Source organism: Podarcis bocagei (assembly GCF_964188305.1).
Source record: "Podarcis bocagei genome assembly, chromosome: 11".
In the NCBI taxonomy this organism is placed as follows: domain Eukaryota; kingdom Metazoa; phylum Chordata; class Lepidosauria; order Squamata; family Lacertidae; genus Podarcis; species Podarcis bocagei.
In genome coordinates, this window is record NC_138136.1 from 48,410,415 (window position 1) to 48,435,244 (window position 24,830).

Consider the following 24,830-nt stretch of genomic DNA (forward strand, 5'->3'; position numbering starts at 1 on the left):
GCACCAGATACGTGGAAAGAAGCATTCATCACTCTGATACCTAAAGTGGAAACTGAAAAGACTCAACTTAAGAATTACCGTCCCATCTCACTCCTGAACGTGGATTACAAAATATTTGCAGACATTTTGGCAAATAGATTTAAAAAGGTTTTAAATGAAGTAATTCATAAGGACCAAGCAGGCTTTCTCCCTGGTAGACATTTGTTTGATAACACCAGGAACATTATTGATATTCTGGAACTTTTACAAACAAACATTAACACTAAAGCAGTGTTAATTTTTATTGATGCGGAGAAAGCCTTTGACAATATTTCTTGGAAATTTATGAAGAGAAACTTGGAAGGGATGGGAGTGGGAAGGGGGTTTGAGAACGGAATAGAAGCAATCTATTCCGAACAAAAAGCTAAGTTGATAGTGAACAATGTGGTGACAGAAGAACTTCAGATTGAAAAAGGAACACGCCAGGGGTGCCCCCTGTCCCCTTTATTGTTTATTTCAGTCCTGGAGGTTTTGCTGAACATGATAAGGAAGGATCGGCAGGTACAAGGAATACGGGTCGGAGTGAAACAATATAAACTGAAAGCATTTGCAGATGACTTGGTTTTAACATTACAGGAGCCAGAATCTAGTACAAAAAGAGTTTTAGAACTGATACAGAAATTTGGTCGGGTGGCGGGTTTCAAGTTGAACAAACAAAAAACTAAGGTGTTAGGGAAAAATTTGACAGCTACTGAAACAGAAGAGTTTCAGAAGGAAACAGAACTAAACATTGTTAAAAAAGTGAAATACCTGGGGGTTAATCTCTCTTCCAAGAACCTGAACCTATTTAAAGATAATTACGAGAAATGCTGGTTAGAAGTTAAAAAAGATTTAGAAATTTGGTCAAGACTGAAGTTATCCTTGTTAGGCCGAATTGCAGCTATAAAAATGAACGTTTTGCCAAAGATGTTGTTTTTGTTTCAGGCCTTACAGATTGTGGACAGAGTGGAATGTTTTGGAAAGTGGCAGAAGGATATCTCTAAATTTGTCTGGCAGGGCAAAAAGCCCCGAATAAAGTTTAAAATACTAACTGATGCAAAGGAGAGAGGGGGATTTGCCCTGCCGGACTTAAGGATATATTACGAAGCTGCAGCCTTCTGCTGGTTGAGAGATTGGATTTTGTTGGAAAACACTGATGTCCTGGATCTGGAAGGCTTTAATAACTCGTTAGGTTGGCATGCGTATTTGTGGTATGACAAGGCAAAAACACATGGAATGTTTAAAAACCATATTGTCAGGAGAGCAATATTTATGGTCTGGAAAAAATACAAAGACTTATTAGAAAGCAAAACTCCGAGGTGGGTATCACCAATAGAGGCCAAGGCTCGGAAAAAACCCAATATGGAGGCCGGTTGGCCAAAATATTGGGAAATAATAGAGAACATTGGAGACAACTGGAGGTTGCAGAGCTTTGAAAGGTTAAAGGGTAAGGTGCAAGATTGGTTTCATTATGCCCAAATTAATGAGGTTTTTAAGCTAGATAAAAAAACAGGATTCCAGGTGGAAAAATCGAAACTTGAGACAGAATTGTTAGAACCAAAGACCAAGCTATTATCGAGAATGTATAACTTGCTGCTTAAATGGAACACACAGGACGAGACAGTTAAATCAGCCATGATAAAATGGGCTCAGGACATTGGTTATAACATCATGTCTGAGGACTGGGAAAGGTTATGGACCACCGGTATGAAGTTTACGGCATGTAATGCCTTGAAAGAAAACATTATGAAAATGGTATACAGGTGGTACATGACCCCAGTCAAGCTTGCTAAGATTTACCATTTGTCCGATAATAAATGCTGGAAATGTAAGGAGGCTGAAGGGACATTCTTTCACCTCTGGTGGACCTGCCCAAGAGTGAAGGCCTTCTGGGAAATGATATATAACGAGTTAAAAAAGGTGTTTAAATACACTTTCCCTAAGAAACCGGAGGCATTCCTCCTGGGCATTGTCGGCCAGAAGGTGTTAAAGAAGGATAGAACTCTTTTCATGTACGCTACTACTGCAGCAAGGATTCTTATCGCTAAGCATTGGAAGACTCAAGATTTGCCCACACTGGAGGACTGGCAGACGCAACTGATGAACTACATGGAACTAGCCGAGATGACTGCAAGGATCCGAGATCTGGGAGAAGAAGCTATGGAGGAGGATTGGAAAAAAATTAAGGACTATTTGCAAAAGTATTATAAGTTATATGAACCTTAAGACGCCGTATGATTTGGAATGTTAGCCCCAGCAACAAAAGTGGTTTATATAAGAAATTGGATAATTTTTATGAAAGAATTAAGGTTTAAATGGGTAAAAATGACAATATGCTATATTTTAAGAGTAAATGGAAAACAAGAGATTTAAACTTAAACTGCAATTGAAAGTTAAAAAGAAACACAGGAAACAAGGTTATAATTTGCTGATAAATTTTATTGTTAAGAATGCATTATGCGGGAGATGTGGGGAAGTCCGATAGAATTCTGAAATAAGTTGATGAAATGGTTGAGATTCTCTGTCTTTTTCTTTCTTTTTACTGTTTATGTTCTTTCTTTTCTATCTGTAATTTGGAAAAAACGCAATAAAAATTATTATAAAAAAAAAAAAGTGCTGTAAAGCAGCGTGGGGGAGAATTAACAGCCAAGATGCAGATTAAGAGCACAATCATACACATCCGAAAGTCAAATTGGCAAGAGCTATGAGTTAAGCCTAAAAAAAAAAAAGCACTTTAGATTGTGGTCCAAAACTAAATACTAGGCAAACAATGAAATCAACTGACTGCAAAGGGTTTTTGGGTACTTTGATGTATTTATGGTCATCTGCTCTTTATTTCCTTAGCATTTCATCTGAAATGTTACAATATAGCTAGGATTCAAAGTAGACCTGTATTTTGTGGTGGGTGCACACAGTGATGATTAACTGGTACAGAACAAGCCAGGACATTAAGCCATGGTTTGCAGTTGACTTAATATCTAAAGCTGTTAATCATCATTTTCTGGTTCTGATAAAACAGGGAACTTATAGGTAACGGGAGACTTCCATGTTTGTTTGTGTGAAGGGAGTAGCAAAGTAACTGCATGCATGGCCATATGGTTAATTCATATCTATTAATCCAAGTTGTGATCTGAATGCAGCCAGGATGTTTATTGCAAATCGTCGACCAGAGAACTTAATTAAACGTTGTTTGTTTTTATTATAGCTATGACATTATTATAGATGAGCTATACAACCTGGTTGGAGTCAACGGACAATAATGAGTGGTGCAGCTTTGGGCATTGAGATAGTAGTTGTCTTCTTTCTGGCATTAATCATACTACATCGGTATGGAGACTTCAAAAAACAGCACAAGCTTGTGATTGTAGCTACCCTACTTGCTTGGCACCTCTGTTTTCTCATAGTATTTATATTGCCTTTGGATGTCACAACGGTAAGGCATTTCATTTTATTTCCCCACTTTGTATGAAAGTTGATTATTATGCATAAAGTGTTCTAGGTAGGAGTGGCAGATTTTATTAAGTGGGCAGTACTGATACTTCTAAAAAGTTGTATCAAGTTGCATAAAAGCTTTGATTTTCAAAATTATCCTTTGTCAGCAGGCAATATTGGAAACAATTAAAAATAAAGAGTGAGTGAGGATTTGGACATCCACTATATGCCATTGCTCTTGTCTAAAATGAAATTTCAGCTTGGCTCCATTTTGATCGTTGGTATTTACAGCCCCCCAGCCCTTTTGTAGCTGTTATGCAACAAAGGTTACAGTGGTTAAAATGAGGCACAATTCCCCAGCTTTCCCCAGCCCTACCTCTTTGAAGCTCTCCAGCAGTGTTCATTACCCTCTTTTTGCCAGGACTAATTTGAACTAGCACTAGAGGAGCACAGCTGCTCTCTTGTTCCTAGAAATGCCACTCATGGCCTATAGTAAGGCCTTGACCCATCTTGAGGCCCTCCCCATTCTGACAAGTTGCTTGCATGTAGGAAGCTTCCCCACCATGAGCATGACTGCTGATGGTTATGATCCACAGTAAACAGGACCAGATCTGGACATGCAGACCCATGCTCTGCTGCTCTGATCAGTGGATTCCTTCTATGCCAGGCATAGGCAAACTCAGCCCTCCAGATATTTTGGGACTACAACTCCCATCATCCCTAGCTAACAGGACCAGTGGTCAGGGATGATGGGAATTGTAGTCTCAAAACATCTGGAGGGCCGAGTTTGCCCTTGCCTGTTCTATGCTAATACATGGCCGCAAAATAAATACCTGGAAATGGTTCATTGTAAGTAAAGCTAATTTATTTGACCTTATGGTGAAAATGAGTACAGGTGACTCCCTATTTACATTGAGGTTACATTCCGAACCCCCATGTTCATATGTGAAGTCATGTAAAATGGGGAGTTGCCTGTATCAGCTCAGCTGATGAGTGGGGAAGAACCTTCACCACCCATCAGCTGTGTGAGAGCCACCCTGTCCTCCTGGCTCTTGCGTGTGAGCGGATGGACATTGTGGCTCTCACACAGTTGATCGGTGGGGAAGCAACTGCTGCTGCGCTACCGCACATGTCAGCAGTTAGGTGGGGAAGCCTTCTTGTGAGAAGACCCTCCCCATAGCCTGAAGAGGATGTCCTCTGGGAAAAGTCTTCTTACAAGCTAGGACTCCTCTCCAAGATGTTTCCGGGATCCCGACACTGCATGTGTGCACAGTCACGTGCAAATAGAGCATGCATTAATGGGGAGTTGCCTGTATTAGATTTAAATATGCAACTAAATTAGCAGACTTCTTTATAACCCTTCCCCCCAGAAATATCATTGCACTTTTCTCTAATGGCTGACTCTTTTTTTGTTGTTGTCCTCTAGACTATATACAATCGATGCAAGGTTAATCTGAATTCTAGTCCACCTGAAAGTACCACCAGTAATGTTTCACACACTACTCCTGCTCCAAGGTACTTATGTTCTTATGCACAGCAATCTTAAACTACTTCTCTTCTGTGACTAGAAAATGCCTTAGTTACTTTATGAAACAAGTAAAAGATCTACTCTTTTCTAAAGTTCAGTTTCTGTGTGGCATGGGCACTGAAAGTCGTCATCAATATACAAATGAGAAAAGGGTAAACCTCTCATTTTAAAAGGTTTCTATGCATTTTAAAATTTGGTTGTGCTTTAGAAGTTGTATTATTTCAAGTACTGCTCTAACTGGAAAATTTGGGTGGGGGGTGGGAACGTTTAGTCAGAGTATTCCTTCCCTCTTCCCCTGGCTTATTTCCTAACTACCACATCCTAAAGTGGAAAGATATCACATAGCATTTCACAAATGCCTAAGATTATCTTGGTGTCCCTCTAGGAAGAGTCAGTTTATAGTTTGTGGAGTAGCTACTAAAAATGCTCTGCACCTAAGAGATCTAGGCAGCAAAATGCCATTCTTAATGATTATGATGGGATATATAGTGGGGGGAAGGCAGTCTTTATAGCCTGCAAAGCCTTTGGCACATTGAAGCTCGTTGACATCAGTTGCTTGTAGGTTTAGTTGACCAGTAAGATTTCCTGCAAACCTGTGGGAAGCCAGAGTAGGCACTGGATCACTGTGAACCAAATTTCTTCTCTGATTCCTCCTCTGCCGTATGACACATGATAGGCATGCATTTTAGGAAGAAGATTGAAGTTAAAGAATCATTGTAAAGCCTGAGTAATCCACAAGTTATGATGTATAACCCATATTGAGAAGGGTGGAAATTTGCATTCATGTGTGATGATGGAATAATTATAGCCGAGGTGTTATTCTGAGCTTCAGCTTGACTCAGAGAAATCAATTTAATTTGCATGTATTGCTTTCATGACTTTTAAATAGTGCCCATTATGTGAATTACTTCGGCCTTTTTAAAAAGGCTTCTATGATTGTTGTTTCTGGGTTTTTTAAAAAAACAAAGCAGCATGGATTTCTGAATATCACAGTGTTCTGTTTCTGACTAATTTGTGATTTTCTGAACAAAATAATTAATGTTACTTTGCAATAACATAATCTTTTTTTGTAACAACTAAACATGACTTTAGGAGAAAAAAATGATGCTTTCTTCTTTGTTATACGTAAATCTGCCTTTTTTTCTTTACAGAAAACATGAATGTTTCAAACCATGGAGTTATATTCCTGATGGAATTATGCCAATATTTTGGCGGGTGGTATACTGGACATCACAGTTCTTAACATGGTAAGGAACTGGAGAAACTTCTGGAATATTTGAAACAGATCAAATGAATACATTCAAAGGAAAAACATTTTGTTTAGTATTGTTTAATATGTAGTACTTGGTGGCTGACCATTCATGTAGAACTTTTGGTTACTTTAATCCAGGGTTAGCCAATATAGTGCCCTGCAGATGTTGCTGGACTATAGCTCTCAACACCCCTAACCATGCTGGCTGGGGCAGATGGGAGATGTAGTCCATGAGATTTCAGATGTTATAGCCACTGTTTTTCCAAGGCCTACAGTTATGTTTTGTTTCATACATGTTATGCTAACAAATGAATAGTAGATAGGTAAAATGAAATGGTTTTGTTCATTAATTTTGTTGTTTGTTTCTAGGATTCTGTTACCCTTTATGCAGTCATATGCTAGGTCAGGAGGCTTTTCCATTACTGGAAAGATTAAAACAGCACTAATTGAAAATGCAATCTACTATGGGACATACCTTCTGATATTTGGAGCATTCTTAATATATGTGGCTATAAATCCAAAGTTCAACCTGCAATGGTAAGATTTGCCATACACTTTTATACTTCAGATCTTTATATATTGAGGATTTTGTTTTAGTACACAGTTGGTTTAAATCTAGGTTATGGGGTTATATTTAGAGGACATATTTTATGTCACATATAGTGAAATACATATAGTATTTTCATAAAATTGGATTTTTTCAGAAATTGTCAGACTGGGAACCAAAAGCTAATTTGGGCCTCGCCAAAGTTTTGTCACTCCCCTTGCCCCTGAAATTTCATTTCAGTGCTGACAGCATGCTCTGTTTTCAGCAGGGATCAACTCCACTCAGGAGCTCTAATCATGTTTGCCAAATTCAAAGGGAGCCAAATGCAAGCTAGACACAAAAGAAGACTCAGAAACACATTATAAGGCTCCTAATTGTTCCTCTAAGTCCGTGGCCTTACATATGACATGAGTGGGGTATTATTATTATTATTATTAAAGTTCAAGTGTGGAGCAGGTGGACACAGCTGGTGGGAAACTGCCTCACAGATCAACAGTTATGGTAGGCCTAGTGGGCAAAAGGGTCCCCATCTCTGATTTAATGCTTCACACATAATGAGGGTCATCTGCAAAAGAAATGTTTATCTAAATTAAAAAATAAAGGGGAGAGAGCGAATTTCTATTTTTAAATATATGAGTGAGCTTTGTTTGCATAAAGATCATTAGTACTTATTTCTATGTTAGGAGTCAACTTCAGACAATTGGAATAGCTGCTGCCAACACCTGGGGCCTTTTCCTTTTGGTGCTGCTGTTAGGGTATGGCCTGGTTGAAATTCCACGCTCTCACTGGAATGGAGCAAAGAAAGGTTACCTTCTTATGAAGACTTATTTCAAGGCTGCTAAACTGATGACTGAGAAGGCAGACGCAGAAGAAAACTTGGAGGATATAATGGAGGCAAGTTAATTCTGCAACCTAAGTGTGGATGGTAGTTAAGACCCTCATTTGCTTTGGAAATTACGGTACATTAGAGCAAAAAAGTCACAAATTATCTCAGATTATATCCTATGCTTTGCTTATGCAAGGGGAATTCCCTGCTCACCGATGGTTTGATATTCCAGTTTGTTTCATAAGCCAAAAGCGGCCAAGTTGTGTGTCCCCCTGCCCATCTCCTTCTCCACCATTTTTCCACCACTTTTTACCACCAGGATGAAATGAAGTCATAAATAAGAATGCATTGCTGGCAGTTTGATAGAAGTCCTACTGCAATCTTATTTTTGAAAATATTTTTAACTTTAGCAGCGTTGCATCTTGCTGAATTGCACATGAATTGAAAGTGGGGGCGGGGACTCAACTATACCTTATACTTTTAAATAGTGTTTCTGGTCTCTCTCTTAAACAGGAGGTTCGCAAAGTTAATGAAAGCTTCAAATACAACCACCCTTTGAGAAAATGTGTGGACACAATATTAAAAAAGGTAACAAATTGATCTTTGCAATATTATTGAATATCACGTTTTGTCATGGGTCATGAAAATACCACTCAGCATGGCAAGGCTTGTCAGCCTAGTTGCCTGGGCAAGGAGTTTGCTCCCTCCTCTTTCCCTTATGCCATGACATTGTCAGCTTGACTGGCTGGGGTCTGTCCTAAATCAATCAATCAATCACGGTGCAGAAGCAGCGGTAAAGGTAAAGGTAAAGGGACCCCTGACCGTTAGGTCCAGTGGTGGCCGGCTCTGGGGTTGCGGTGCTCATCTCACTTTATTGGCCGAGGGAGCCGGTGTACAGCTTCCGGGTCATGTGGCCAACATGACTAAGCCGCTTCTGGCAAACCAGAGCAGCGCACGGAAACACCGTTTACCTTCCCGCCGGAGTGGTACCTATTTATCTACTTGCACTTTGACGTGCTTTCGACCACTAGGTGGGCAGGAGCAGGGACCGAGCAATGGGAGCTCACCCCATCGCGGGGATTTGAACCACCGATCTTCTGATCAGCAAGTCCTAGGCTCTGTGGTTTAACCCACAGCGCCCCCTAGAAGCAGCAATAAATGGAAAATGTGTGGAAGAATGGAAAGTAGAGTTTTTCCATTTATTGATTTAATATTCTGTCCCCCTCCCAACAGCTTTTGCAGCAAAAATCAAATCACAAAAAAGCTGTTGCATCGCTGTTACCAGTTACTACCCCGTCTCAGCAGCAAACACTTGCAGCCAAGAAGAGTGCTGCAGCACTCATCACAGAAATTTCTCTGGCTTAAATGGTGCTATCCTATAACACACTCTTTTCAACAGGGAGCTATTCTGGCTCCTGCTGCCATTTTAGAGGGTCAGGAGGAGAAGATGAGAGGCAACCCCTACTCTCTTTCTGGCTGGAAAGTCTTGGCCTAGAAAAAGGAAGGAGGCGAGTGTCCTTTCAGCTGCTACTTATGAGGGTTTCAGGCTAGCTTTGCTGTGATGATGTGTAGTGCTGTTAATATGTGCTGAGACTATTATCTTTTCATTTCAGTGCCCTGTTGAGTATCAGGAAAGAATGGGTAGGAACATGGATGACTATGAAGACTTTGAAGAAAGGCCCAATACTTATCCTACAGAGAAAAACCTGGCTAAACTTCATAAGCAGGTAACAAGATAGCTTAAGTGTATTAAATTTATGTAGAGCTATTCCATTTCTAGGTGAATCCACATGTGCAGACATCTGAAGTCAACTAACGTGGTTTGTATACTCATTCCAAAAGAGTTTGTTTTTCTAATAGAGCTGGTGTGCAGCTGAACCAATAATTGATTTTTTAAAAAATATTCCCAGTGCGGTTGCAAAAACTTGTGCTGCAGGGGAGGCAGTAGAAAATTAATCAAAGACTAATAAATCAAAAAAAAAATTACAGTGAAAGAGAAGTCCCTGTGCGTTTAATGGCATGTCACAAATTCTACTTTGCAACTTTGGACTGTGAATTCATAAGACATAACTGGTGGCCATAGACATTGCTGTGCATGGGAAACTGTTTTCAGTTTTAGTTTGGTGTGTGCATTAGTGTGTGTGTGTGTGTGTGTGTGTGTGTGTGTGTGTTGTACAGCACTTTGAGATATATGAGTAAGGCAATAGAATAATAATAAAATTGCATTTTTAAGGAAGGAGTACTTTCCTCATTTGGTGGAATATTTGAGCTATTTGTTCTGTTTATTTATCTCTCTACCGCCACCCTGGAACTATTGCTGTAAATAATTTGAATGTTGTTTTTGTTTCCGTAGGTAATTTATTCTGTTCAAAGGCATCGTCGTACGCAGGTCCAGTGGAGAATTCTTTTAGAGCAAGCCTTTTACCTGGAGGATGTGGCAAAAAATGAAACCAGTGCAACTCATCAGTTTGTTCATACTTTTCCATCTCAAGAACCTGAAAACAAGATTGCCCGGTATCTTTATACACCAACTGTTGGTAAGTGTTGTTCTGCATATTATAGGATACAAAATGCTAGAAAACAAATAGAAAAAACTAAAGTCCATCACAGCACACTGCCCAGATCATTCCAACCTGTGCCAGCAGCGCATGCACAAGCAGTTATAATAGGCTGCGGAAGAAAAGGATGTCTGTTCATCCTGTACCCAATTTAAAGTCCTCTTTCTCATCATAATAGTAGTTATTCATTTCTACAGCGGCTGTTAGAGGAAATGAGCTGCTTTGAAATGATTTTTATGTTTCCTTCCCTTGCTATTTCCTCGTTTAATAACTTATTCAGTAATCATGCATATTTTTCCAGAGTGGTACTGGGAGTGTCTGCTGAGGCCATGGTTTCACAGAATCCTTGCAATTATTTTGGCCACATTTTCTATCATTGTCGTATGGTCGGAATGTACGTTCTTCAGCACAAGACCAGTTCTGTCTCTGTTTGCAGTCTTCATAAAACTGGCAGAGAAGAATTACAACTATTTCTACATAGAGGTCAGTTTATCAACTCTTAATGACATTTGGGACTTCTAGAGTAATTTGCTTGTTTCTTAAATGCTTGTATCTTCTGATCGTTTTAGAGTTGGAGTTTGAGAAAGGACATTTGGAGGGAGCAATTGTGGTGGAGTTCGGGGGATATTTGTGGGTGGAGATTGGCTTTTCAGATGGTGTTCCTCACAATACACGATTTCGTGTATATGTGTGGTACAGGAATGTTACCCCCATGTAAGTGAGGAAATGTCTGTACATGGTGATCCCACAGCTATTTCTGTCAGGGGGAAAAAGTAGAATGGTCATGCATCTGATTGGCAGCTGATCCCATGGTACAGGCTTATTCTCACTAACTTTTCTCCATGCAATCAAGTACAGTGACTTGTGACCTTGCAGAGAAATGTGCAGTTGTACCCTGGAAGTCAAACGGAATCCGTTCCGGAAGTCCGTTCAACTTCCAAAATGTTCGAAAACCAAATCGTAGCTTCTGATTGGCTGCAGGAAGCTCCAGAAGCCCAGTTGGATGTTCGGGTTCCAAAAAAATGTTCGCAAATCGGAACAATCACTTCCAGGTTTGTGGCATTCGTGACCCAAAATTTCCAAGTTCTAGGGAGTTTGGGATCCAAGATATGTCTGTAGAAGTATGAATAAGTCGGCCCTTGTTTTGTGCATCATACAAACAGTGTTATTTGCACCTTTGCATTTGCATAGTCTGTTCTCATGCTATAACCCTTTGTATAAAGTATGCATGATCAGTTTATAAAGCAGCTAACAAAGCAGTTTATACTTACTTAACTGTGAATGTAATCTTTGTCTGTTTTGCAGATGGCTTGTTTCTTGACCATCTTTTTCCTCAGTATCTGTGTTTACTCTACTGTCTTCAGGATCCGTGTATTCAACTATTACTACTTAGCTTCTCACCATCAGACGGATGCATATAGTTTGCTTTTCAGTGGCATGTGAGTAGTTAATTAATGTATTCCTTGGATAGCTTTAAATAGAGGTGAGGCAATGCAAAAATTACACTATAACATACTTAGTTCATAACCCAGGTACATCCAGAGAACACTATCTTCCTTGATTCACCTCAAATACAATATATCAGTGTTGGGAAGTCTCTTGTCCATTAGCCTAATTAGGTCTGCCAGGCCTTGCCATTTAGCCAATGATACCATCAAGCCACACCCACCTGTCCTACACTTGATGTCATGTATGATGTCAGATGTGAGGCAGGTGAAGACACAGCTTCCTGCTAAAAGCAAGATTTGCAGGGACTGCCAATCAGCTGATCACCAGGATCCATAAAGTTCCATGGAAAGGAAAATGAGTGTCCTGACCTCAATTAGACATCAGGCCAACTAACCAAGTAGATTCCCACCCCAATATATGAATGCTGATAGTTGGTGACAATTGCATGTTGAACAGATACAAATATTGGCTATTTTGTTTACTACTAAGCATTGAAATCTATGACAAAGAGTGCTCAAAACATGCAATAGGCATACATGAAAAATATAGATACAGCTCCTAGATGTTTTGATAGTTAGCATGTGGTTGGTTGATAAGATCTTAGTAATGTGGAAGGAAGATGGAGATGCCAAATACAGGAGAAAACTGCTTCAGAATTGCCAACTCTTTTCCTGCAGGCTGTTTTGCCGTTTGACTCCTCCACTGTGTCTGAATTTCTTGGGCTTGACTCATATGGATTCAACAATTGCAAAGAGTTTAGAACAGCCAACTGCATATACATCTGTAAGTAAACAGAATATGTCTTGCTGTAATGCGTTTCAACAGTAGATGTTAAATGAGGTTCACAGATCAAAGTTGAAAGTGTTTTGCCAAAAATGAAAGTTTCATTGGGTAAGAGCCAACTTTCCGGAAGTGATGTTCTGTCTGTCCTTTCCTGCCTCCTGCACACACACCCATCCTGCTCTGGAAGGTCTCCCCACTGGGAAGAAGCTTGGAAAATTCCTTTTGTGCACATGGAAGTCCATTGCACAAGAAGAATGCTGCAATTGGATATTGTTGATTTCAGCTCAAGATTTCAACTTTGTTGGGTTTTATCCATAGCTGTCAATGTTTCCCTTTTTTAAAGGGAAATCCCCTTATTCTGAATAGGATTCCTTGCAAGAAAAGGGAAAAGTTGACAGCTATGGTTTTATCTGACTTCTCTTTTGGCTGCTTTATACCAGATAGAAGCTCTTCTTTAGTTCAAATATGTGTACCTCTACGCTGGACATTGTTTCTACTAGCAGTAACTGACATATTACGTTACATTACATAATATTACATCCATCCACGGTGAAGCTCTTAAATCCCATTAATCTCAATAGAAGAGGCCCAATTCTTCCACTGAATTAACTGGGAAGAACTTACAGCTACAATCCAAAGCCCAGCCAATGACTTGTGGGGGTTTTTAGAGCAGCAGGACCATACCCACAGCCCTGCTGTACGTAGTAGCAGAATGAAATATGGGGCAGTGGGAGGATGATCTCTGCACCAGCCAGGAGCTGGTGCAGTATTCCACTCAGATCTTACCACACAAAGGCAGCTGAATAGATCCTGAGCTAGCTCAGTCACTCCCCACCTCTGGAATGCCACCTGAAGGGATCTCCCAGTGGCACACCTGTCCTGGAGAGCATAAGAGAGAGCCCTTTATTAGCAAAGTGATGCTGGCATCACTCCATTGGTAGTGGCTGGCAAGAGGCCAGCAGAGTTGGGTGGAGGAATGCCTATAAACATAAACACAAACACCAAGTCCAGTGCAATGATTTGGATTGCTCTACCCCTTTTTGTTGTATTTAATTAGGCATCTAGCATAATCATAGATTTCTAGCCTGCCCATTCTTAATAAAAACCAGTGCAATAAAATACTATGTGCAAAATGGCTGCATGACGGCTTATCCTTCCTGCTGAAGGTCAGCCCCCACAAAAGAATGTATTCTAGTTCTAGAGTTCTGTGGTTTGACGGTAACTACCAAAAGCACCCCTCTGTGCACCTTTGTTGTACACAGCTTGAGACTAAACTGAATAATGAAATGGCACTTGCAGCAGATCAAGGTCATTGCAATGAAATATGCAGCCCCCACCTATTTGAGGCATTGAGTAGTTAGCAGCAGCTCCTTGAACTGCATCGGGACTGCCATGGAAACGGAACATGCCACTTTTCTGCCAGCAGGTGGTAGCACAGAGCAAGTTGTTAGATCTGCATCTAAAAGCTATCTGTTTAAAAAAGTTAATCGCCCACCATGGCCCCCTCCACCTCTTCCGTCCTTTTCTTCCTAATGTAACACTAATGTCTCAACAAACTAAACTGACCTGTAGAAAATGTAATTTGAAAAAAGAGACATTGCACACACTTGCAAACCAAGAAATCTTTAATAAAAAAATATATTTTTAAAAAATAGTACTTTGAGTTGGTGTATTTAAAATGGGCATCAGACCTCCCATTCCAGTTGATTGTATTGGTACAAGCTTATGAAGAGGTAGACCATAAAACCAACAACCTTGCTGGTTGTCATCTGTGGGAAATTATAATCCAGTTTTGTTCTTTGGTAAGTAGCTGCCAGTAGTACTACAATGTCCCAATTATGGAATTGCACAACAGGTACCAGTATTTAGCACTGTTGCGCCAAGTAAAAAAACATACCTGTTAGCCCAAGCCTTTGAAGGATTTTCGTTAGCCTTCCATAGCTCTAATTACAGTGGCAATCTGGGGTTTTAATTACTGATTTTGTTACTGCTTTGTTTGCTTTTGTTGGCTGTGGATATAATTTGAAGGGTAACCTTTCCTGTGATTTTCATATGAAGATTGGAATATAGGCATGATGTATATTAGTACAATATAAGTTCTAATGCCTAAAAGTTGCAGTAAGAAAACACCTGAGTGGGGATCAAAATCGCCATATTAAACCACTGTTGCTTTTTGCCTTCCAGATTATGGGATCCATGAAAGTGTTGTCCTTCATTGCAGACGGATTTTATATCTATTATCCCATGCTGGTTGTCATTCTTTGTGTTGCTACTTACTTTAGGTAAGTAACAAGTAATTCAGATTTATTTTGTTTGCTGGGATATTTGAAATAGCTAGTCTGTTCCTTCACCCGTATATTTGGGTGTTTCCAAAAAGGTTGGGAAAACAGATGCCATCCTTGCACAGTAATAGAAATACCAACCTTCTTTGTTAGCATCAACCTTCAAGTGCTTAGTCACCCATGCTTCCTTTGTTTTTGTAACACTGCTTCCAGTTAAGTTCGTTTATGATAGCAGGCTTAGTGTTTACCAGCAGAGTAAGCCTCTTGAGTTAGCGTGGGTAGAAAAAGATGGGATGCAAGACAAGCTCATAGTCAGGTAATAAGTGACCAGAATGAATTTGTACCATAGAGCAAGCTAGACTCTACCCAACGTGGGTGGCACTGTGGGTTAAACCACAGAGCCTAGGACTTGCCGATCAGAAGGTCGGCAGTTCGAATCCCTGTGATGGGGTGAGCTCCCGTTGCTCGGTCCCTGCTCCTGCCAACCTAGCAGTTTGAAAGCATGTCAAAGTGCAAGTAGATAAATAGGTACCTCTCCGGCGGGAAGGTAAATGGCGTTTCCATGCGCTGCTCTGGTTCGCCAGAAGCGGCTTAGTCATGCTGGCCACATGACCCGGAAGTTGTACGCCGGCTCCCTCAGCCAATAAAGCGAGATGAGCGCCGCAACCCCAGAGTCGGTCACGACTGGACCTAATGGTCAGGGGTCCCTTTACCTTTACTTTTACTATACTCTACCCACCCCATAACTGGTGTCTTCTCCCATATTTTACGAATTGTGACTCAAGCAGTTATATTCTATTGTTGGTATTCATAAGTTGATGATGGTTCTTGGTACATACACTTCAGCATAAAATGTATTTTAAGGATTTTAAAGAATCTCACCTTTCATTTTTTTATATTCAACTGGACTTCAGATTTTCCCCCCATAACCCCACAGTTTCCCCACATGTGCCATATATGTTCACTTAATTTATGTTCATTTCTGCTTTAGAAGTGAGAAACAGTTGTGGGGTCACATTTCCCAAATCACATTTTTTAGAATTGTGGAGTTGGAAGGAACCCCAAGGATCATCTAATGGATTTACATTTATGTGAACATAGGAGTGCCCCCCTTCATTCATTATATTATTCTTTTTCTGGCTGAGAGAGCAGAGGAGGGGTCAGGAAAGGGAAGTCATAAGCTCAGCTGCCTTCCAATCTCACCCTAGGATTGAGGTCAAACCCCCCAAAAGGCAGTAGGTCACACCTCACCTTGCGGCTGTTGTCTATGCTTTTATTTTTTGGCAATGGAAAGAACTTTCCCCCCTCCTTTTATCAGTTTAGGAACTCGATGTTTGAATCTTTTGGGATTCCAGCAGTTCATGGGAGACAATGAGATGACTTCGGACCTAATTGATGAAGGAAAAGAGTTAATAAGAAGAGGTAAAAAAAAGAAGAAATATTTTATGGTTTTTAATTTTTTTAAACTGTTGTAAGTGACTGTAGGGAAATAGACGGAAGCTATTACCACTGTCCTAACCATGTCAACTCAGAAGTGAGTCCTACTGAATTTAGTAAAGTTTACTCCCACACAAGTGAGGTTAGGAATGTAACCTAATACTATATATGCACCTCTGCAAGCTTCTTTCAAAATTGGGCAAAAAGAAAGATAAACCAATGACTTTTCAGGGCTACTGCAAATTTGAAACATTTTGTGCATGATTGAATTATCTAATTTTGTTAGTCGGGGAAGGAAGACAGGCTGATAATGCATTAATGGAAAAATGAGTATATTGTGCACTGGAACTCAAAGGTGCAGGACCATATGAAGCGTTAAGTGCAGTTTAGGAAAAAGTGAATTTTATAAAAGTTTGTGTTTTCTCCCCACACCCCATTTCTCTGATTGTCTTTTTTCACTGTTAAAGTGAAAAAACAGCAAAAACCACCATTGTTGTTTGAAATTCTGTAAGTTCATATGAATCCATAGAAATAAGTAAAGAGAAAAGTACAAGTTCAGATTAAATTTACTGAGGAATAAAAAGTAAATGAAAGTATTTTCTCTCTCTTTAGAAAAAAGAAAACGGCAAAGACAGGAAGATGGTGAAAACAGGAGAAGGGTATATATGAACAGCTCATTATTTTTCCCTAGTCAGTAAGAGACAGTGTCAGAATTTAAACACAGTACAATTATGTGCAGAGTTAAACTTAAAAACCTAAGAGCCCTGATGGATCAGGCCAGTGTCCTGCCTAGTTCTCACAGTGGCCAAACAGATGTCCATGGAAAGCCTGCAAGCAGGACCGGAGTGCAACAGTACTCTCTCCAATTGACACTCCCCATCAGCTGGTGTTTAGAAGTGTGCAGACTCTGACACTGGAGGTAGAACATAGCCATTGTGGTTTATAGTCACAGGTAGCCTTATCCTCGATGGCATGACTAGCTTTGTATAGTTATATTATTTAGGAGTGCACTAGGTTATTACTGCACATTGGAAACTAGCATTCTGTGTAGAACATCAGTTGCTCACCTTTTGTGGTTTAAAACAAAGCGATGCTATTTTTTATCAGCTGAAGTTGCGCCCCACAGAGTTCAACCACAGACCTACTTAAGGAACAGGAAAGGTTTTAGATTTGTAGCAGGCAGGTCTACCCCTCAGTTATGCCAGCCAGTCTTTCCACTAATCTCCTATAAGGATCCTGGAGATCTATAAAGTTTTCTGAAGATTGGAGAGAGCGATTTAATATCATTGCAATAAGAATAATTGTCAAACAATATGATTCTGCTATTACATGTGTTAGAGGATGTATACAATCTGTTGTATGTGTTTGGTTTGGTTTGTTTTTAACCAGGAGTGGAAAGAACGCTATGGGAACAACCGTGAAGATTCTTCTAGAAACAGAAATGTTCAAGCAGACCAAAAAGAGTCTAGCTTCACAGAGACTAATACAACTAGATGTAAGAGCTTATCTTGTTTGCCATGGCTTTTGCTTAACAGAAGTAGTACTGGAATTATGGTGCTCCTCTATATTTCAGATTTAGGTACTTTCCAGCACTGCAGTAAATTGGGCTGCATCTATACTATCCATTGTGTAACCAGCATCCTAGCACTTTAAACAAACATAGCTTCCTCCAAGGAATCCAGGTAACGAGTTTGTAATGGGTACTGAGTTATTAAGAGACCTCTATGCCCCCCCCCAGCCACAATTCCCTCTTCCCAGGGAACTTTGAGATTTGTTGCTCTATGAGGGAAATAGAGGTCTCTTAACAACTCTCAGCACCTCTGGAAAGTATAGTTAACGCTGTTTTTTGGGGGAAGCTTTGACTGTTTAAAGTGGTGTGATACTGCTTTCAATGGCTAGCCCAGATAGGGCCTTTGCCTGCTAGCTTTTTTCCTCGCTTGTACATTCTGTATTAACATCATGCAACCGAGACAAGAGCATTTACACCTCTCTCCTGCCAAGCGATCTCTTCTCTTTCTTAAGTGAGGAGTGACCTGCTAGTTCAGGCCTGACCACCTCTTTACTTATCTGAGGATCATGGCTAGTCTTCTGTATTTTGGTCCCGCCATCAGCTATACATGGATTAGTCTGCCTCCTAGAGATTTTGATGAGACTTAAGAGTATGAGCAACTTGGAATCAACTTTGAAAATAATTAAATAAGTTTATGAACCAGTGCTGAGTGCTGCCTTAACGCCCGTTGATATGCTGTGCTGATTTTGGAAAATACACATTCTCATTTGAAGAAGAAGAGAAAAAAACTGCTCTTAACCCCTCAAAGCCATATGCTCTGAGCTTTGGAAACCCTGATGGCGTATTGACAGTACCATTTATTTATGTGTTTGCTTGTTTGTTTAAAAATATTTTTCTTCTTTCAGCAGTAGCTTCTAAGTACACCAGATCAAATGGAAGGAATGAAAGGGACAGAGTTGAGCTTCTTCAGGATGCAGAACCTCTGGACTTTAATGCTGACTCAGTTGGTGAAGATCCTCTTGACTCCGATTCAGGAAGGTGAGAAATTCAGCAATACAGTGATGCCCCGCAAGACGAATGCCTCGCAAGACGAAAAACCCGCTAGACGAAAGGGTTTTCCGTTTTTGCGTTGCTTCGCTAGACGAATTTCCCTATGGGCTTGCTTCGCAAGACGAAAAAGTCTTGCGAGTCTTGCCTTTTTTTTTGCTTCCCCCCCTTTTTCTAAGCCGCTAATAGCCTTTTAGCCGCTAAGCCGCTAAGCCTTTAATAGCCACTAAACCGCTAATAGCGCTAATCCGCTAATAAGGTTGCTTCGCAAGACAAAAAAAACGCTAGACGAAGAGACTCGCGGAACGGATTATTTTCGTCTTGTGAGGCACCACTGTAAATACAATCAGCAATAAACACAAAGGGATCACGTAACTATAAATATCTTATTCTTTCTCTCCAGCCATCATTATATTCTAACTTTTATTTAGGATCTTTTATAAGGCAAAATTAGAGCATAAATTTTTTAAGATTATAGCTCGTTCTTCCTTTTCAGATTTTATATGTTACAGTTGTTTAACACAGGTTCTTCATATAGTTTCTTTATATACTCTACAGGTACCAGCCTGGTGGAAGATACCTGTCCATGTCGCGAAGCAGAATATTTGACGATGTCTAAACCAACAGTCTTGCATCCATTGCTGTGGTGAATGTTCTTTCAGTAATGCATTCTTCAACCAACACGACCTCACTTTACAAAACAGAAAACAGAATGTGGGAAATGAGAAACTTTCTCCCTTTAAAAATGCACTTTGTGTAATTAATTGCCCAGTATGTGCTGGGCTAGAGCATTGGCTTCTGAAACTGGAACCACCTCAGGTGTGCCTTGCCCATCTTCTCTGCCCACTCCTTGAATGTCCCTCCCCATAATATGGGAATTGTGAGCCATAGGTAGAGAGCAGTATGGCAACAGAGAGAGTGACCCAGAAGGGAGGAAAATGAAGGGATTTGGAGGGTGGGAATGGGATGCTAGGCAGTGAGCCAATGGGGGTCAGTCTTATTCTGGGTATGATCTGCTCTGAACTGGAAGACCTTGTGTTGATTTTGCTTAGAATCCTCTGCTGGATTCACTTGTGTGTAGGCAGCCACTGATACATAAAGGCGTTCTGTTGGGTCTTTTACAATTGAATCAGGGAAATAATTCTCAGTCTGTCAATCATCACTGTAGATTCAGTTTTAAATAAACAAATGTAGGGCTCAGCTGGAGTTACCATTCTTACATGTTGAAGGTTATTTGGGTTTTCTTTCTGTCCCCTTTCCTTTGTTCCCTTTTTCTTTTCTTTTTTAGAAGGCTGTTGCCCTTTAAAAAAAAAATCGCAATGCAGCTGGGTCATTCTAAGTGCAACTTAGTCATAGTTTGATGCAATTGCATGGCCTACCTTCAATTCAAACCATGGGCGTGATTAAAGAAGCCACTCTGGTCAGGTCATAGACTATCATTGACTGGCCTTCACCTCAAGTTTGGGAAAAGCTGGAGAGATTTAAGGGCAAATCTCTGCAAAATACCTTCATCATCTGGAATGCCTGCGCATCAACCATCTGAATCGAGAATGATTTCTGTCAGCCTTATATGCATTTGAATGGTATTAGCATGCATGATAGGAAAGACCCAGCAGAATCTTAAATGTTCACTAGCACTGACTTAAATTCATAGATACTGGCATATGCTTAATGAAGAGGAAAAAATATACCACAGAGATTTTATGTAGAATAGCTGCAGATGAAAATCTATTTCAGCTAAACCACACTTAGTGGCTCTGTCTGTGCAAAGTGTTAATTTCTGCTGGAGGCAAAGTCATCACTTCAAAAATAAAATAGTTCAAATAGTTCTTGAAGTGTATGAAACTGGACCTTTCCTTTTGAAGAAGTGAACTTCTCTGCAGAGTAAGATTCCTTAATAGTGAACAGCACTGGTGGCAACCCAGTTCTATTGCCTTTCACAAGGAATCCACATTTTCATGATACATGTGCTTTTTGCACTCAGCGCAGATTTTCACTGCAAAAGAATAAATGCTTCCTCTTTCCAAACAGAAATGTCTGTCAGGAAACGGCAGCGAATGTGCTACGTAACGGGCTTCATCAGTGCTGGGTGGAAATCTGCGACTGTAAATGGGGCTGGAGGAAATAAACAGCAAATGTCATTTTGAGGGATGTTTGCCAGTATCGTAAGACACCTGGGTGTAAGTCCCCTTGAACCCAATAGGGTTTACTTTTTGAGTAGACACATATAGGACTGCACTTGCTTGCTTTCTCAAAATGAAGGCTAATGGTTGGCCATGACCATATATTGTAAAGCTACGAGGACAGATATCCACTCTTTCTTATCAGCATGTTTCATATATGAGGAGGAGCTTTTTAACCTATTACAAGACCCTTGGGTATTTTAGGAACACAAAGGATCTGAGTGCTTTGTATATTGAATAGCATGGCTGTAATCCTGCAGACAGGCTGTTCAAATTCCATTGATTCTGATAGGACTTAAGGAGCCTAACACTGTGCAGGATTGCAATCCTTAAACTAGATGTTAGTAGGCATGGGTAGACTCTCCTTCTTCATACCTAAACAAAGAATGTGTGATTTCATACTGTGCATTGCTACAGTCCTGCCTTGCATCATTGGCTCTTGGCCATGAGGACAAGGCATGACACGTCTATGTGATGTCATGCACAGATGTTACAAGGAATGGGGTGGGGGAACAGTAGTGGTATTTATCCATGTCTCGCATAACATTTTAGTTAAGCATTTTAGGATTTAGGGGTTTTTTGGGGGGGGCGGTGCGCGAAATCAGTGTTAATGTGATTCATAGTAGCTTCAGTGAAGTGTCATTTAAGTAATGCATATGTTGAAAGTGAATGACTGTTGAAAGCATGTTATCTGTCCCTTCAATTAACTGTGATTTCACTTTCATAAATGTTGGAATTCAATCCAATAAATGGTCTGATGCCGAATCCCAGTGCATGCACTTCTTTGAAAATCAGTGGGCTCCTCATATATCCTAAGTACGTATAATCCATTAAACATGGCACAGAACATATTTTTAAGCTATATTTTTTTCAATATAAAAAGCCCTAAATGTTTTATTTCTCCAAAACACTGATGGAAAACATAATGGATTATGATATTAAAAAGGATTTTCACGTGTTGAAAATGCTGGGACTTTTAATGATGTTGTTAACTAGTTCTAATCAGCAAACTGATGTGGGGGATATGTGAAATATTGCACCAGAGATGTCATGTTTTCAATAGTTCATTTCTTTGGAACAAGGGTGTGAAGCCTTTAACCCTCTAGGTGTTGCTGGACAAGCCCCTTCACCCCTGAGCAATAGCTCTGCTACCTGGGGCTGATGCAGATTGGGGGCCCATCAACATCTGGAGAGCCACAGGTTCCCCAACTCAACTTTCAACTGATGAAAACATTGTTATAAGAAAACACATGCATTGAGACTTCTGAAAGCTCCCTGGTACTTGATTTGGATGATGATGGGTGAAATGCCAAATTGTAGTTTACCTCTCATGTTTTGGAAGGTAAGCAGAGGTTTACTGGAGATCTTTAAGGTGGGCAAGTCCTGCTGAAACTGGTTGATATGGGATGATTTTCAATACAAGTGAGATGAACTGACATTATCGCGAAACACACTGTGTCTCACTGGAGCTGCCTGGGGCTTGGGGGGGGGCGTGATATTGTGTCTGAGGTCACTTTCAGAGTGAGGCTAAGGCTGCTTGGGTGATGTCCCTGAGACTTAAACTGCATGATGCAAATATTTCCAAGATTCTAGTGTCTTCCTCTTTATACACCGCTGTGGAACTTCAAACCAAAACCTAAGTTTTGAAAACATTCTTGCTTTTGCTTAGAGCTCTCTATCTACACTGGTGGTAGCAGAACAGGCCACCAAACAGAATAATGCACAGGAATGTAGTTTTTCAAGTCACAGTTTCTAAAAATTCTAGTGGTACTTGGATGTTACTGTGTTGAGATTCTGTGGTGGTGTACATATTTGTGATGCTGACCAATTTTTTTTGAACTTGTAATATTTTTCTGGAACCTTACACTTAATGTATTTATAAGAATTTTTAGATTTCTTGTTTCAACTCAGATAAGCGAGAATACAGTTTTCTTAGCTTCTGCAATCATGCAACACTTGTCTTTGCTACTGTCACTGATTTATTTCCCTGTTAATGCCTCATTCATGGTTAAGGTACATGTTGCTCTCCTATTGGGAACAGGAATAACTGCTATGTAAACAGCATCAGGATTTGGAGTCATGAACAGTGAGATGTATATTTGCTGCCAGTGTATAATTATTTATATCTAACAAGGGATATATGAATCACTATCTTAATAAATTAAAATGTAATGCTGTATATTGGTTGAAATTAAAATTAACTTTATTACATCATGCTTCCCTTGTCAGTGTTTGCTGTGTAATTGTGAAATGCCAGAAAATTCAGTAAATTAGTAGAGCATATAGTCTTAAGTCGCAATGAGAGTCGTATTCATGATCAGGATCCATGTACTTTTTTTGTTTTTTCCTTAAAAAAAGAAATAGAATGAACGTATTTACTGTCCTAATTAAAAAAAGTTCTATTAATAAACCAAATAGTATTGATAGATTCAACTTAAGCCCCACCTACATTGCTGATTTGCCTGTTTAAAAAAGAATACAGTGGTACCTTGGTTCTTGAACTTAATCCATTCTGAAAGTCCGTTCGACTCCCAAAACCGTTCGAAAACCAAGGTGCTGCTTCTGATGGGCTGCAGGAGCTTCCTACACTCAATCAGAAGCCGCAGGGGATATTCGGCTTCCGAAAAACGTTCGCAAACTGAAACACTTCCGGGTTTGCATTCGGGAACCAATTTGTTCGGGAGCCAAGCCGTACTCATTTGTAACCTGAATATCTTCTAGCATGCTTGCAAGTTGAAGGGTGTTGAAAATATCACCGGGCAAATATTGGGTGGTATTCATGTTTTACTCAGTAGACCCATTGAGATTAATGAACGTGACTAAATTTAGGCCAGTAATTTCAATAGGTCTACTCTGAGTAAAACTTCGTTGAATACCAGCCACTGTTCATTCTTACTGCTTACTGTATATTTTGGGAGCCAAACTAATGGTGAAATAAGCATTGTTTTAGGGGAGTAAAGATTCCCATCAAGTTAATAGGTGATTCAGGTGACAACCTATAATCAATTTTTATTTTTATTTTTTGCTAGTCGCATGCTAACATTTCCTTCAATATTTAAATACTTTAAAAAATGAAAGTATTATTATTATTATTATTATTATTATTATTATTATTATTATTATTATTATTATATTTTATTATTACTACAACAACCTACTAGTCACTTGTTACCTAAAAGCTTTCCAGAATTCCACTGAAACTTAAAATTATGCATGGCATGGAGACCACAGATAGAGAAAAGTTTTGCTCCCTCATAACGCTAGAAATCATGGGCATGAAAGATTCAGGGCAGATAAAAGGAAGTCCTTCACACAGTGCATAGTTAAACTACAGAACTTGTTCCCACATGTGGCACTGATGGCCACCAATTTGGATGGCTTTAAAAGAGGATTAGACAAATTCATGGACGAGAGGGCTGTCAATGGCTATCAATGGCTATCAATAGCCATAATGACTGCGTTCTGCGTTCACAGTTGGAGGGAGCAATACTTCTGAATACCAGTTGCTTGAAACCCAAGGAGGGGAGATTGCTCGTGGGCTTGTATCTTGCTTGCATGGGCATCTGGTCAGCCACTTTGGGACCAGGACACTAGACAAATCGGCCATTGACCTGAAGGCTCTTCTTCTGCTCGTAGAGTACCTATAGGTAAAGGTAAAGGTACCCCTGACCGTTAGGTCCAGTCGTGGCCGACTCTGGGGTTGTGTGCTCATCTCGCTCTATAGGCCGAGGGAGCCAGCGTTTGTCCGCAGACAGCTTCCGGGTCATGTGGCCAGCATGACTAAGCCGCTTCTGGTGAACCAGAGCAGTGCATGGAAACGCTGTTTACCTTCCCGTCGGAGTGGTACCTATTTATTTACTTGCACCTTGACATGCTTTCAAACTGCTAGGTGGGCAGGAGCTGGGACTGAACAATGGGAGCTCACCCCATTGCAGGGATTCGAACCGCCGAGCTTCTGATCATCAAGCCCTTGGCTCT

At 40.2% G+C, this 24,830-nt stretch overlaps 1 protein-coding gene across 2 annotated transcripts in view; it reads left to right on the forward strand.

Moving 5' to 3' along the window:
- LMBRD2 (LMBR1 domain containing 2) overlaps window positions 1–23,066 on the forward strand; it is a 31,661-nt gene extending 8,595 nt beyond the window's left edge. Inside the window, exons 2-18 of one of the 2 annotated variants that reach the window (XM_081212860.1) lie at window positions 3,224–3,451; window positions 4,877–4,965; window positions 6,130–6,225; window positions 6,600–6,767; window positions 7,461–7,671; window positions 8,117–8,191; window positions 9,217–9,330; window positions 9,957–10,140; window positions 10,463–10,644; window positions 11,467–11,600; window positions 12,288–12,393; window positions 14,578–14,675; window positions 15,994–16,097; window positions 16,725–16,771; window positions 17,502–17,607; window positions 18,528–18,660; window positions 19,228–23,066. In XM_081212860.1, coding sequence (XP_081068986.1) covers window positions 3,278–3,451; window positions 4,877–4,965; window positions 6,130–6,225; window positions 6,600–6,767; window positions 7,461–7,671; window positions 8,117–8,191; window positions 9,217–9,330; window positions 9,957–10,140; window positions 10,463–10,644; window positions 11,467–11,600; window positions 12,288–12,393; window positions 14,578–14,675; window positions 15,994–16,097; window positions 16,725–16,771; window positions 17,502–17,607; window positions 18,528–18,660; window positions 19,228–19,288 — 2,082 coding nt within the window. In that variant the 5' untranslated portion in view covers window positions 3,224–3,277 and the 3' untranslated portion in view covers window positions 19,289–23,066. The remainder of the gene's footprint in view (window positions 1–3,223; window positions 3,452–4,876; window positions 4,966–6,129; window positions 6,226–6,599; window positions 6,768–7,460; window positions 7,672–8,116; window positions 8,192–9,216; window positions 9,331–9,956; window positions 10,141–10,462; window positions 10,645–11,466; window positions 11,601–12,287; window positions 12,394–14,577; window positions 14,676–15,993; window positions 16,098–16,724; window positions 16,772–17,501; window positions 17,608–18,527; window positions 18,661–19,227) is intronic. The other variant, XM_081212861.1, reaches the window with a different exon arrangement.
- The last annotated feature ends 1,764 nt before the right edge of the window (window positions 23,067–24,830 follow it).